This window comes from Phalacrocorax carbo, chromosome 1 (assembly GCF_963921805.1).
Source record: "Phalacrocorax carbo chromosome 1, bPhaCar2.1, whole genome shotgun sequence".
NCBI classification, from domain to species: Eukaryota; Metazoa; Chordata; class Aves; order Suliformes; family Phalacrocoracidae; genus Phalacrocorax; species Phalacrocorax carbo.
Genome location: NC_087513.1, coordinates 30,571,818 through 30,587,062, shown reverse-complemented (window position 1 = coordinate 30,587,062; position 15,245 = coordinate 30,571,818). Strand labels below are relative to the sequence as shown.

The following is a 15,245-nucleotide window of genomic DNA, read 5'->3' as shown; positions in this document are numbered from 1 at the left end:
ATTCACCTGTGCTAGTATGGAATGATTTGGATTAAAAGAGGTCCTTGAGTTGGACTAAGAGGGCTGGAGGGTCCCACACACACATCCCAAAGATCAAGGACAAATGAGATGTCTTATTATTCTTTCTGTCAGGAATTTTCAAGAAACAAGCATTACAAATCCAGTGAACTGCATTTGTCTTCTGGATAATTAAAAGGACTTCTGCACTTCATTCTGTTTAAGCCTCAACTTAAGCTGAGGAGTAACAAGACTAGTTAGAGCTGTCAGTTCATAGCAGGAAAAATATTTCTTTACAGGTTTGCTGGAGGAACTTGGTGGGAAGATAGTTGACACTCAGGGATTTGTTGGGGGATTAAAAAAGAAAGAGAAAGGAAATGTCAGACACTCACTTCAAAGCACTTATTTCAAGGAAAATGCTAAGGAGGAAAGACATTGCTGAGAAAACATTAGCAAATAGCCCAAGCATAAATGACATGAATAGAAAATCTGACATGTGAATCACAAGGGGATGGGACAGCAATGTGTCATGTATTAAGAGAAAGGAGAATATTAAATTATCCCCTAAAATAGGCCCACTAGGAAAACATACTTTTGGAAGAAGTCAATGCTGCTGATAAATTTTGCTGAAGAAGAAAAATATTTCCAATGCCATCTCTTATTCATGATCAGATTTGTACATTAAAAATAGACTACACCTGACCTACAATTCCTACCAAACAAAACACTTCCCTTCTCAAAGTCCATCGTTTAAAGCCAAAGTGCTAGGTTTAAGAAAAGGTTTAGAACTGCGTGTATAAGGAAATGGTTTGGGATGATCTTTCCACCCCTCTCCTATAAATCCTGAGACATCAGAAATTGGCCTGGTGTAGCACTACTGCACTTCAAAAGGAAAAAGCTGAATTCCACAACTGGCGGTCTGCATTCTTCTTCCGACAGGCTGCTTCTGTGGTTTCCAACACTTCCTCCAAACTGGGGTCACTCTGGAAGGCTGCTCCCTGTTACTTTTGTTTTATTAATCACCAGTTTGGCTTTTTTTAAATGCAGATAGATGGATTACACCTCTGCCTTGCAACAGACGTGCTGTATGGCATGTTGCTCTGCTGATGAACAGCTGCCTACCGGGGATGTGCCGATCAATGCTGAGAAACGAGCGGATGCCAACTTGCTAAAATATTCTGGCTTGCTGGATGGATCCTGAGTCTCTGGCAAGCAGAGATCCCTCCTATATGTCAAAAACTAAGTAAGACTGTATTGATATCTACTCGGTAGAAAAATATTATGTTCTTTTTCTCTCTTTTGGGTTTTTCTAGGATAATGAAATGTAACTATCCAGCTAAGAACGTAATATATAAAAGCTAGTATACTTTTTTTGTAACGTTAACTGATAACTATCCAGGATCAAAAGTCAAGCTAAGGAAAAGGTAACTGGCACACAGATTAGATAAGGATGTGTTCTTATAAGATATGTTGATGAATGCCCAGGCTCCCCTAGTTAGAAGCTCTCTGAAAATTGTTCGGAGATAAACCTAAAAACCCCTCCAAAGTATCAAGGGTAAGGAAGTTATGAATCCCAACAACTGGGAGACAGCCTCCTTCCCTCAGTCCCCATAATTTTAATAAGTATGAGAGCTGATGGCATGTGGGAACAATCAATGAGAGAATGACAGCTGAGTAAAATTTCCCAGCAAGCTAGTAAAGCTGTGGCATAATTCAGTCACACTCCTTACTAGTCTGGGTTTGGGGTCCTCCCCCACCCCATGGCCAGACCAACAGCATAATTTTCAATTCATCTCTAGGCTGGACATGGTTGTTTGTAGACACAGACAGATCTCTGAGAACTTCAGAAAAATCTCCAAACTTAAAAACAGATTAAAAAATAATCAGCAATTTTCAAAAATACTAATACAAATGTTTACTAAAAAAGTAAATACACAGATCTTTTTACTCCTATATTTTTAATAAATATGTTACATTCTCTCAGGGATAACTGAAGTAATGCTCACATGACCAGATATCCACATGCTTTGCTCTATGTTCATTTTCTGAGCATGCAATAGATTTTGGCAAATTTTTGTTTAAAAGAATGGGGATTTGGAAACTCACCAAGATGAACTTCCCAAAGAAGATCCTTGGAGAAAATATGAGCCTGTCTATTGAAAATATTTCCACCCTCTGAAGTACTGCTGAAATAATTGTTAACTCTTTCAGAGCTGAAAAGGGGATCAATATTATTCAGATATTCTACACCCTCTTACTCAGAAAATGGTTAAAAAAAAAAAAGGAAATTTTATGCCCTATTTCACACATCTATTTACATTAGGTACAAAATACTCCTGTACTGTGAACATAAATTAGTATTATAACCCCAGACAATACCACAACTATTTATCAGTGAGACACTTAAGTTCCGGACAGCACTTTCATGCATGTGTAAGTACCAGTAGATTCATGTGATTTCCTAAATCAAGGTCTTTAACTGAAGAAAATTTAGTCTCTGATTGCCTATTAGCAACCTTTGGGAAAATCTTTTATTGGCTAACTTTTATTACTTTGAAGCTAATTGCTATGAGAATACAGAAAGGATGTGCACAGTGAAACAGACCACTTACTATTTGCACATAGTTCTATTTTGGACACTTGCTACTAAATGGTGAAAATTAAGATGAATACTTCAATTTTAAAAGCTGCTCTTGTTGTCGGTAAACACCTATAATCGATTTGCAAGCAATTAGCAATTTTATCATCGTACATATAAGAAGGGTAAAGACAGTCATTCACACACAAGACAGCTAAGCAAGATCTTAAAACTGATAAACAGCTCAGAAAAAAGAACGTAAAACTGTGGGGATATCAAAGAATGGTCAGAAATACATTACCAAGCAAACACACAATATTCAGAAATTTGTGGAAATCTCTTTCAGTTACAAACCGTAGTTAATAAGGCAAGTAAATAAGAATTTTAAGAATTTAATGCAGAGCAAGGTAAATAATGCAAACACAGGTATTTCTATCTGCTGCTCCTTATATCCAGGGTATAAGATTATTTTAAGTAGTAGTAAATGTTTGTTGGCTTTAGGGAAGAGAAGAGATACAACAAAAAAGCAGTATGTGCCTAATTAAACCAAACTGCCACAGCCTAAAGCCTACAATAAGTATTTCATAAAAACTCTACAAACAAACAGATTAAGAGGTTTTGTAAAGCAGCTGGGTTTTGATAGCTGATTCCAAGAGTGCTGCATTTGATTCCAATATCATGTTAAGCTAAAAAGCATTCCTGAACTACTTAAAATCAGTGGTTTATCATGCTGCATTGGTTTCCATCTGGGTATAAAAAATTATGAAGAAAACCAGTTTGTGAAATGGATAGAACATAAGCTATTTTTGAGTACATCCATGCTTGCTTGGCACAGAAGAGGCTAGCTATCACACTCATTCGAATTCATCATGTTTTAAATAATCAACATATCCTACCATTTTGTGTGAGTTTAGTGGAGCAGAGAAAGGACGTAATCCAGAAGGACTCTTTAGTGGTTTTTACTGTTTGGCTGTTGTTTCCTAGGAAAATTCCCTTTGAAAAGGGGAGCTTGAGGTAGCGACCAGAATCCTGAAGGTTTGTGTTTTCTTCACACTGTGAAAACAAACCAGTTAAAGTAACTGAACTGCACAAAAATAAAGAACCAAATCCCTAAATTACATGAATTATTATTGTTTCTCTGCCAGAAATTGAAGAATTATCACTATGCTTGTTGCTAATTTGAGATTCAACAAGGCTAAGTGCCAGGTCCTGCACTTCGGTCACAGCAAACCCATGCAACACTAAAGGCTTGGGGCAGAGTGGCTGGAAAGCTGCCTGGAGGAAAAGGACCTGGGGGTGTTGGTTGACAGCCAGCTGAACATGAGCCAGCAGCGTGCCCAGGCAGCCAAGAAGGCCAACAACATCCTAGCTTGTGTCAGGAATAGTGTGGCCAGCAGGAGCAGGGAAGTGATCGTGCCCCTGTACTTGGCACTGGTAAGGCCGCACCTCGAACACTGCGTTCGGTTTTGGGCCCCTCAGTACACGAAGGACATCGAGGTGCTGCAGCATGTCCAGAGAAGGGCAACAAAGCTGGTGAAGGGTCTGGAGAGCAAGTTTTTTGAGGAGAGGTTGAGGGAGCTGGAGTTGTTTAGCCTGGAGAAGAGGAGGCTGAGGGGAGCCCTTATCGCTCTCTACAACTACCTGAAAGGAGGTTGCAGCGAGGCGGGGGTTGGACTCTTCACCCTAGTAACAAGCGATAGGACGAAAGGAAATGGCCTCAAGCTGCGCCAGGGGAAGTTTAGGTTGGACATTAGAAAAAAATTCTTCACCGAAAGGGTTGTCAAACATTGGAACAGGCTGCCCAGGGAGGTGGTTGATTCACCATCCCTGGAGGTATTTAAAAGAAGGGTAGATGTGGTGCCTGAGGATATGGTTTAGTGGTGGACTTGGCAGTGATAGGTTAGCAGTTGGATTCGATGATCTTAAGGGTCTTTTCCAGCCTTAATGATTCTATGATTCTATAATTTCGTTTTGGATCATAGTTTCATATCTGACATTGAAGTCTAACAAATTTGCCCAGGCTATGTCAAATGAATAGCTACAAATTTTGGTGTTAAAATCTAAAATTTATCTGGAGCACATCAAATCCTCTGAACAGAGATAAGGGTTAAATATGGAAACAAAAATTCCATAAAACTGAAATATCTCTAAAAATGATAACATTGATTAGATCTGAATAAATGAGCTTGCTTGATTTTCCAACTTCAGCAATTCAGTAAGAGGGTATCATGGGGTTCACTTTGTGTTTTTTAATAGAATTTAACTTTGTAAAATCCATTATAAATACAATGTAATATATAATAGTAAGGCTTAGTAACACCAATGCACTGAAACACATACCTAGAATCAATTGCAGTTTGTAACAGGAAGTGTAATACTAAGCAATCAGCAATGGATACTTCAATGGTGACAAGATTATCACTCATTTGGTAATGAATACAGACTCTCTCAACATAATGTTTCTGGGCATTCAAAGTATGTTCCAGAGGAACCATTACAGCTAATGATTACTAATTCAAATTACCTTGTGTACAATGAGTTCATGGGTGCCATCTGGCAGAGTCCTCCCATTTTCCTGCATCAAGGGCACGAAAGAAAAGCCAAACAGCTTCTTCTCACCCTTTTCTTTTGCTGAAATACATATGTAAATGGCAGCACTTAAAGTTAATATTATACATTTTAGACAAAATAAATGACTATAATACAACATAAGAAAGTACACCAGAAGCTATTTGCAACTAGTCAGACTAAGATTATTTTAAATTTCTTTTCAGATTTGCACATTATCTCCTCTAATGGTTTCTTTCCAATAGTCACCAAATACGCAGTCTTAGCAATATATAGAATCCTTGGAAGCCCAAATGAATGTATCCTAGCCAGTCCAACATGAAGTGAAAAAGAGGTTTTTTGTGACAGTTATCCCCTATAGTAGCCTCTACCTACTAGTCTCCATTTTAGGTTGGCCTAGGGCTACACTGCACTTCTGTTTTCAAATAAGGCATCTGCCTCTACAGATATGACTGAAGATGTCACTGTTCCTTACATGAATGTTAGACAGCAGATAACATCTTCAAGCTTGGATGCCTAAGCTCAAATTCCAAAACTAATCTATTACCTAAATATAAAGCAGACTACAAGACACTGAGATGGCACATATTTTACTGAAGCCAATGATGAACGCTTTTGAAAATCAACCAATTTTTCATCAAGTGTGTGTGTGTGTGTGTATATATATATATGACTTTTGAGTCCAGGTTTAGCACAGCTGGGGTGGTGTAGGCAACCATAACAAAAATATCCTACTTTTAACTGCATGGGAAAGATTGTGCAAAAATGTATCATCTGAAACATACCACCAATATTTTTCCTTTGCTACTTCATAGCGTATAAAAGAAATATTAAAACAAAATCAAAGCAAATTTCTACCTGTTTCTTACATTTTGAAGTTTATGTACCTGAAATCCTATTATACTATAATTTACTGTGTGTGCCACTTTCCACAAAGGCAATCTAAATAATCAGATCTTGTTATAGCTACATCACCAAAAAGCCAAACAACAATAGCAGTTTAAAAGATGAACATTCACCTTTCTGTACAAGCTTGACAGCAGTCAGCACCATAGCTATGAAACCTGTCTTACATACCTTGGTATGCAGAATGTGGACCCAGACCTCAATTTTTACCTCAAAATCATCCGTAAATTGTTCAGAATGTTTCAAGAACTTTGGAATTTTATTTTATAAGTTAAAAAAAAAAGCAATACAAAAATGATGTTAATTGACCATGATGTATCTACAACATTTCCAATTGGTTGGGTTGCTAAACATGTACTAAGGAATGGGTATAATTTTGGGTAATTCACCAGGTAAATTTGAAATTTGTATTTTAAGTTTATCTGAAATTCTGTTTACATTTGCAGCTGCAATGTTGTCTATTTCTATTACATAAAACCAGACTAGTTTCTTCTGGTATTTGTGCTTTACCAAAGCACTGAGTTCCACCAAGAAGAGCTGCAAGCCTGAGAAGTTGTGTCATGAAAGCATTACAAAGAAAGTTCATGCAGCTGTCTTTTTCCTGAGGTATTACAGAAACTCATGTGCTGACTGCAGCTGTAACAGAGAGGACTAGCAGAAGTTGTGAACAGCGCTTACTGGAACAGTGCCGGAATTCACAGCGGATGTGTGCTCCTCTGAATTTGTCCACAGGAATAGGAAGTTTCAGCAGCTCAGCCCATCTGGGACCATTGTTATGATAAAGCACAAAGGAATGGTACTCGCTGGCTGGTGGCTCTCCAGAGCCAAATGAGATAAAATCCTAATGAAGAAGAAGTATTGATTAGAGATTAAAAGCAGATCAGTTCACTTGTAAGACGTCATCAAGGACTGTTCTTACAAGGAAGACTATTCAATATTCATATAATAAATGCCATATATAGTATAACACTCAATATCTTTAAACCCGCAAATACAGCAGCATTTTGTTAATATTTGCTGATTAGAAAAAATGGCAAGAATCATCCACCCAGATGAGAATCCAAGTATTATACAGGCGTAACTGGGTGATGAGGAACGTATAAGCAACAAATGTGATGTGGAGTCCCATGACACAGCACAGTCCATCCAATGGTATGCCCAAAGAACAAACAAGAATGTAACTGAGACAAGAACAGCCCAGGCTCAAGATCTTTAGTCCTCTGAATAAGGCCTGTAACCCTGCTGTTATCAGTGATACGTCCCAGCATGAAAAAAGAAAAAAGTCTGGATTCCCTGATTAGGAAGAAGCAAAGTGCTGGTTGCCTTTGCAACACCTATGACGGTCTCTCCATAGCAAAGCAGGCAAATGGATTTTTCCAAGTCCTGATTTGGGGATGCCTATTAATCCTCTGTGAGAACAGCAAGCTGTAGCTTTTGTCCCCAGCAATTATAAGGGATTACTTTTGCATTTCAATATCCTTTATTTTTTCACATGTACCTATATAAAAAGATACACACACATATATGTCTATAGAAACATACATAAATTGGATGCCATCCATTTATATGCACAATCTCACTTCACATACAAGCACACACACACAATTTGCACCTGACTATTTGTGTCAGTCTCTCTTCATTTTGTCACCCCACAGCCCTCAGCATCATGCAAAGCATGTGAAAAAAAGTACTTTCAAATAAAAGGAAAAAAAAATGATGCTAAATAGATATGGAAAAGGTTGAAGGTGAACAGAAATCTTTTGGAACAGGAAAAAAAATATCTGAGAAACAGTCATCTATTAATAATTAAAATATAAACCAGTGCCTGTTTGTAAGCTATCACCAGCAGTGTACAACCAAATCTGAAGAAACATTAATTTATTCTTTTATTGATACACGGTGGCAATTTTTGCATCAAGGATCTCTGATTTATTAAAATAAGACACAAAATTGAAATAATCAAAACATGTTCTGTATATCATGAGGAAATGGATACCTACTAAGAAGAATTATTATAAAATAAAAAATTCTCCAAAACGTGATCTTGCTGCAACATTTTCCAGCATCTTAATGGAATCATTAGTTATTTGGTTGGCAATTATATGTGTTTATCTGAATCATGTAACTGATCACAGAAATAAAACAAACATGCGTTTTATATGGGTTTTAAGCAAAGTGGAAATACTTTGAATATCTAAAGACTACAAAAGATAAACAAGACCATTCTAAAGCAATTTGTACTCTTCAAATGGTGCCACAAAAGATGATTTACATCTGAAAAAGTGTATCGAAATTAACTACAGCAAGGAAATACATACAAAAAATATACCTTTAAAATTTGACCACTGCTGTCCACGACATGCATTGTTACTTCCACATTTCTGGCCACACTTTTCCCTCCTTTCTCAAATTCGCCTCTTTCTACAGTGATATATAAATCATTCCTCATTTCACCTATAAAAAAATCAAACCAAACCAAACACAAAGTGTGCAAAAGTCAGTTCAACTTCCTTACTTCTTGCTTTTAGTACTTTAGTAGACTTGCATCTTCTCTTCCAAACAGAAGATAGTACCACACCCTCAATTCATCAGAATTTTCAGATTTTAAATAACAGTTGCTGTCATAAGCCAAGAAAAGCTTCATCCCTCTAAAAGCCCGAGATTATCTGCCATATGAATCCAATTCTAGGGACTTTTACTCATCTGTTAGCTCTTTTTGGTCTTTACAGTGGCAACTCCACCTATAGCGAAGCTGAGGTCTAGCTTCACCTCATTTCATTCCTCTTTTAATCTAAGGCAATATTAAGATATTTCCTTTCATTTTTAGTCTTCACATTTCTCTGTTTAATGTCTCCTTGAAGAACTGATTATGACATTACATCTTTTTTTACATTTAATCTCTAAAGGAAGTGTATTACTTTGAAGAAGCAAAAAACAAAAGGCTGTTGTTCTTCCCATTAGAAGGGCAGGCTTCCCAGGTCACTAGCGTTCAAATCTGTCATTCTGATCTAAAAGATCTCAATATATTTTACATTGACTAGGTGTTCCAAAGTTTTCTAGCAAAAAGTTAGCTTAGCTTATTTTTTGCTTTTTGGAAAGGTTTCTGAGAAATTAAAATCTTCATCAACGCATTCGAACTACAAATCCAATACAGGCACTACCTAAGTGTCACACAGAACACAAGTTATTAAATACTGCTAGCATGCTGAAATTGAAACTCTTTGCATGTTCATACATTAACATACTAAGTATTCTGTCAGACCGTAACCAGATCTTCTGGATGACATCAATGGTAATTTTATTTTAGTTTGAATCGACACAAACCACAAACTGTATAGTTGATGAAAGGAAGAAAGATTGTTTGGCAGTTGTGGGAGGACAGGGGGAGAAGCAGTCCTGGTGGTGACCGGAGTGCCATGGTAGGGAAGCCCCTGTTCTGTTTGAAGATACTAAATCTGTTTCAAAAAAGTGTAAATTAATTTAGCTCTGGACAAAAACACTACTAGGACTACTTCAAAGCAATTGGACTTTCCTTGTGAAACACTAGAAAAATGAAGGATGAACAGCATCATAATTAGAAGCATCTTCTAAAATTCTAATTTCTACATTTGTGGGAAAAAGAAATTGAAAATGTGTGCTTTCATCTAGTGAAATTCAAGTGTAGCATAATGGGAATATCCCCTTTTAATAAAGCAGATTTTCACTGAGCACTGGTGAAAAGAAACCTAGTATGACAGTTTTGTGTATTTATAGGTGTACCACTTAGAAGTCAAACATGAGATGGATACTTGTACTGTGGGTAAAATTAATTAAAAGATACGTCACTAATAAATAATTAGTGCATCTTCAATTTCTGGCCTCATTTTAAACTACAAGCAGATTTTGACCTGCTTGAACTTTCCAGGATACTCTCCAGTGATTTTTAAGTACCAGCAACAATGGTCTTGCTACAGTCTTCTAATATTTTTATAATATTATTCCATCACTGTATGCAAAATAATTAAATGATTCCTCCAAAGCACAATCTAAACCATTGCCAAATAGAGGGGAAAAAAGGTAAAAGAGGAAACTACTGTATTATCAAGCCCTCAAGAACCATGCCCATTTAAAAAAAGGAGGGAAATCTGCTATTGTATTATCTTATCAATTATCTTCTGAAACAACTATGGACAGAGGCTGGAGTACAGCTAGACAGAATGAACAGAAAAAAATACCAGCACCAGATGGTATTCACTTAAGAGTTTTCTGTGAAGTCAAGGATGAAAGAGCGGAATTACTAATAAGTGTGTGCAATCATTGAATCAGCCTCTGGTTCCCGGAGAGAACCAGGTTCAAAGTAAGCAAAAGGTGGTGCTTATTCAGGTAATGGACAGCAGACTTGTAAAAAAAACCCAACAAAACAAAACAACAACAAACACAAAAAACCCACCAAAATAAAAACCAAACAGAAACCGAAACCCTTCCAAGGAATCTTGTGAATGTCAGAAATATAAGGGTTCAAGGGAAGAATGGAGAAGTTGTGGACAGAAGATCCACTAAAGGATATGAAACAGACAATCATAAGCAGTTCAGGAAATCCCTTGAGCTGAAAATAGCTGGAGGCTGAGAGAGCATAGCGGTAATTACCATACATGCATATATGCATGCTCAGTTCTTACTCTTCCTTACAAGCCTGTTTACAACACTCAGGCTAGATGGGCCCTTCATCTGAATTAGTAAAGCTGTTTGTATGTTTATTCATGTCACAAAATTACCCTTAAAACTAATAGAATCTGATTATTTCCACATTGCAGTAATCTTTTATTATAAAAGTTTTAGAAGCTAGTACAGTATGGTTACCAAAGAGCATGCAATACGTTGAGTCCTTGCTTAGCGTACACTTATGCTAGGATCGGTTCTAGTTGGTGCTGGCAGTTGGTCACTTGCAAGGGTCTTACATTCAGAAAAAATGACAACACACAATAATACGAGAAGCTTTGTTATATAACTGATTTGAGCACACGACTTGTAGTTGCAGCAATTTCTCTTTAAAGATTAACTTGAATTCTACATGCATCAGTCACTATTTATCAGCAAGGAATTATTTCAATTTTCCATGGGGTCTTCAGAGAAACATAACCAAGTAACCGTTTCCACGACAAATTTCATGACCTAGCCCAGATGAGACTCAGTGAAAACCATATTTTTTCCTTTTTAAATAAACTGTACAGGATTTAAATGAAAATGACACTGGAACAGGATGCACAGAGAAGTTGTGGGTGCCCTATCATTGGAAGTATTCAAGGTCAGGTTGGACGTGGCTTTGAGCAAACTGATCTAGTGAAAGATGTCCCCGCCCGTGGTGGTGTTGGGGGCAGCGATGATGATCTTGATCTTTAGAGATGACATTTAAAGGTACATTCCAACCTAAACCATTCTATGATTCTATGCAAAAACAAGAAAGCATTTGTAAAAGAAGGAATTAGAGCTTCATGTAAGTTAAGCAGGCTTTCAAAAATGGTGTCTGCATTTTAAGGTTTTTAAAAAAATCCAAACCCACTGAGTTTCACCTTTTTAATTCCAGAAGAAAGCAAATCACAAGGAAAAAAGACACAGGAGTAGGACGTACTTTCACAAGCACTGTCCTGTTCTCCCCTTACGGAACCTTGGCAGAGGTTGTAATTAGTGCCATGAGAAGATAGGTCAGATTAATTTTGTCCTGTTTCTCTTCCATTCAGGAAACTCTACTCTATTTTCAATGTCTCAGAGCAAATGAAGACACGTGGGTCACGTTACTGAAAGAAAATGCCAGATTTTCTCTGTTATCATGCAAGGCAAATTAAATCTGAGGCTAAGCCTCTCATGCTATATGAGGAATAACAATGTTTTATATTTAGATGGATAGAAAAGGAGGAGAGATAACTGAAACGGACTGGAAAATTAATCAAAAAGAACGTAAACTATGGGCTATATATCAAGGGCACAGTCTGCATCAGGCAAATATAACAGCAGCTTCCTTTTCTCAAAGTATGTGGCATATCTGATGTTTTATAATCTTTACAAAAATGTAGGTTTTGGTTTAAATTTGGCCTTGTGTCTGGATTTGTACTCACACGTATTTCACTTTTGGTTTAAAAAAGATCACTACTTGCAACCAAAATGTAAGAAAACCAACTATGTTGAACTTGCACAGATTAGATAAGTGTACTGGAATGTTAAGAATGGAAAGCCATGCTCCTGATAAATCTTTGGCACAATCTTTATATGAACATATATGAACTCATAAGATCAAAAAGTCAATAGGATTGTTAAAATCAAGCACAAAGCCTTAAGAGAAAATAGCTGACTGTAAAAAAGAAAATGGATTTGGAAAGTAAACTTTGTCCTGGAAAGGAAGGAGGAAAGAAAAGTTATAATAAAAACTTAGACAAATATATTTGGATCCAATTTTTAAAAAGTATTTCACTCTCAATATATTGCTCTGGTGATATCTTGATCACTTCTACTTCCTCAGTGTAGAAATGCCATTGCTTCAGTCTCTCTTAACAGAAATTCTCTCTCCAAAACCTGCAATTGTCTGTGTAAAACTAAGAGCATTCCAGTGAAAACAATTCCAACTTCCTCCATAAAGTATTCGAACATCAACAAATTGTTGAATTTATCTCTCCTCCTTTAACTGATCTTTTCAATTTCTGGCAACTGCAATTACACAATTGATTACAAGAATACACCATTTTCCTAAGGGATCTTTGCCTTAACCGTTATACCAGACAGATAATTCTGACAGATTAAATCGTCTGTTTTCACTAAGGGGGCAATTACAGTGATAAGTAGCACGGAAAGGGAAAGTCCTGCTCAGTATCTGAGTTCTGAGGCAGACTTTGGTGAGTACAAATGGTATCTCAGCTAAAGCATCTGTATGAATCAGAAAAATCTCTCCCAGGGGTATGTGTACTGAGATTTTTACACAGTCTTACACTTGACAAAATGTGAAGAATTTACAGAGAAACAAGAGAGGCACACCTTATACAGTACAATACATCAGATTTTAGTTACTGGTTGAAAACATGCCTATAGGATTGAATCTCAATCGGGTATGATGAGACTTTAAACATAATGAAAAAAAGCAACAGATTTATTCCCGTTTATATCCATGTTGAGAAATACAAAATCCTCTTCTCTAGGTCTGTCTCAGTGAAAACATCCAATGGTTATTTTCAGCATGAAGTTTGGTACAGGAATAAGCAACTGAAAACAATAGAAAAAATGATGCTCAACTTTAAGCTGGCAAACCTACCTCTACATATAATGAATTTGTGTGGTATGAAAGATCTAGAACATTTGAAAGCATTTCTTTCAAAAGAAAGGGCAGCTAATTTTCACTTGTTCTTATGGAGCATCTCCATCCCCCAACTCCTGTTGTGACAGTTTCTTTAAGGTTTCTGAATTCACCAGGGCTTCTGGTCTGTGCAACAAACACGTTTGTCAACATCCAGTTAGTTACACTGTTAAACATTACAGGGTCAAACCCCATTATAAGTCAGCTTTGTCTAGGACTGACATACAGTTTTCTGGGTAAGAAAAGACTGAAGAATGGTGAACCACAGACACTAAGATCATTAAACATGTTTCGTGAAGCTAAACCACCTAGGTCTCCTTAGATGCAAAGAGTATTTCTAGACATGTGGGTTACGGGCTGAGTCAAGAGAAGCTGGAGAAAAGCAAATTAAAGAATCCATGTGTTTCATTTCTATGTTGTCTGAATCATTTCACTGCTTAAAAAGCTGCTAATCTTGCCACAGCTACCTTCTAGCCACTATCCCAATAAAAAAACGAGGTTAACATGTTACAACCAACCGTAGGTAATGCAGAAGGTTGTTGTACATTGGATGTGAAATGACAAACTACTGGAAAAAAAAAAAAAAAAGGCTGGTGTTGGTCCCCATGACAGTAGGAAGTAATAAGCTGTCTCTTCTGTTCTTCTGTCTCAGAAGAACTGTGGGGATCAAAGAGTGTATCTAGGAAAGCTGTTTGTTCTTACTTCAGACAACAATGCAATGTGTTGAAAAAGGGTACCAATATATTCTGTCCTAATTACAGAACTGACCCATTAACACTAATACTTCCGCACTACTTAGAACCCTATTATTTCACCTATTTGGCTAATCAAAACAAGGTTTTTAAATATTAAAAGCTACAGACTGAAACATTCCTACAAGAGCTTCTACTGTGAAGTGAGGGCTAGAGCTATATGGAAATTAAAGTTCCATAGAATTTAACAACAACAACAAAAAAAGTAAAGCTGCAGTGATGCAGACAATTATACAACCTTAACTTTCCCATGCAGCACAAAGTGTTAAGTGCATATTCTGCAGGGACATTTACTCTGGTAAGTGAATTTAACTGTACATGAAAGGTGCTGAATTGAAATGTCTGGACTGCTAAATCAAAATGTGTACAGCACATCATTGGCAGTACCTGCCTCTTCATATGGCCCTGCCAATACGTTTCAGCTTTGACCTAGCAAAAATATCTTGAAAGCTCTATTTATAGGCTGAGAGAGGAAAAACTCCAAACCCTTCTTGCCCCAGATGTAGGTGCTAACCAGGCACATGATAGTTGAAGGTTTCTGACCTAAGAAGAAGCAGAAGAAGCTTCATCACTTAACTCCAAGTATCAATGAAGTATCCATGGGCTGAATGGAAGTGGAGGACAGAGAACTGATCAGCATCAATTACATGGAAGAGGCAATTGCAAGGAGCAGGAGGAAAGGCCAGTTAAAGTCACAAACCAACCACAAGACAGACTGCTGGAGGACATGCTTAGCTAATGGAGGTCAGCCTTCCTGAACCTGCCAACTATAAAACACAGATTTTAAATAATCAGTAAAGAGAAAAGAGCCAGCAGCAGTTTGCAGGTTGGAGATGACAGTGCACGCTCAGGGGTCCTCCCTCTCCACCAGGAGTTTCATTATGGGATGGCCCTGCAGGCTCCCTTTCCTTCACTGACAGGAGACTGCATCATCACTATTCAGGACCTGCGTACAAGCACTGGTCTGTTGCTGCTCATGGGGTGTACCCCCAGCTATGGACCTATGTGCAAGCTGCCCCCAGCTCACAGAGGCTTGAATGCTCCCACTGAACCTCAGGTAGCAAGAACAACACAGGTGCTAGTAATTACAAGGTCAGTTCAGGACAAGCATCAGGAGAATGTTTGT

General features: G+C 37.4%; 1 protein-coding gene across 4 annotated transcripts in view; it reads right to left on the bottom strand.

Moving 5' to 3' along the window:
• DOCK4 (dedicator of cytokinesis 4) overlaps nucleotides 1-15,245 on the bottom strand; it is a 254,956-nt gene that overhangs the window by 88,733 nt on the left and 150,978 nt on the right. For all 4 annotated transcript variants that reach the window (XM_064447407.1, XM_064447417.1, XM_064447423.1 and 1 more), the window contains exons 14-17: nucleotides 8,379-8,503; nucleotides 6,728-6,890; nucleotides 5,100-5,206; nucleotides 3,472-3,628 (exon numbers count right to left, since the gene is read on the bottom strand). In XM_064447407.1, the coding sequence (XP_064303477.1) occupies nucleotides 3,472-3,628; nucleotides 5,100-5,206; nucleotides 6,728-6,890; nucleotides 8,379-8,503 (552 nt within the window). The remainder of the gene's footprint in view (nucleotides 1-3,471; nucleotides 3,629-5,099; nucleotides 5,207-6,727; nucleotides 6,891-8,378; nucleotides 8,504-15,245) is intronic.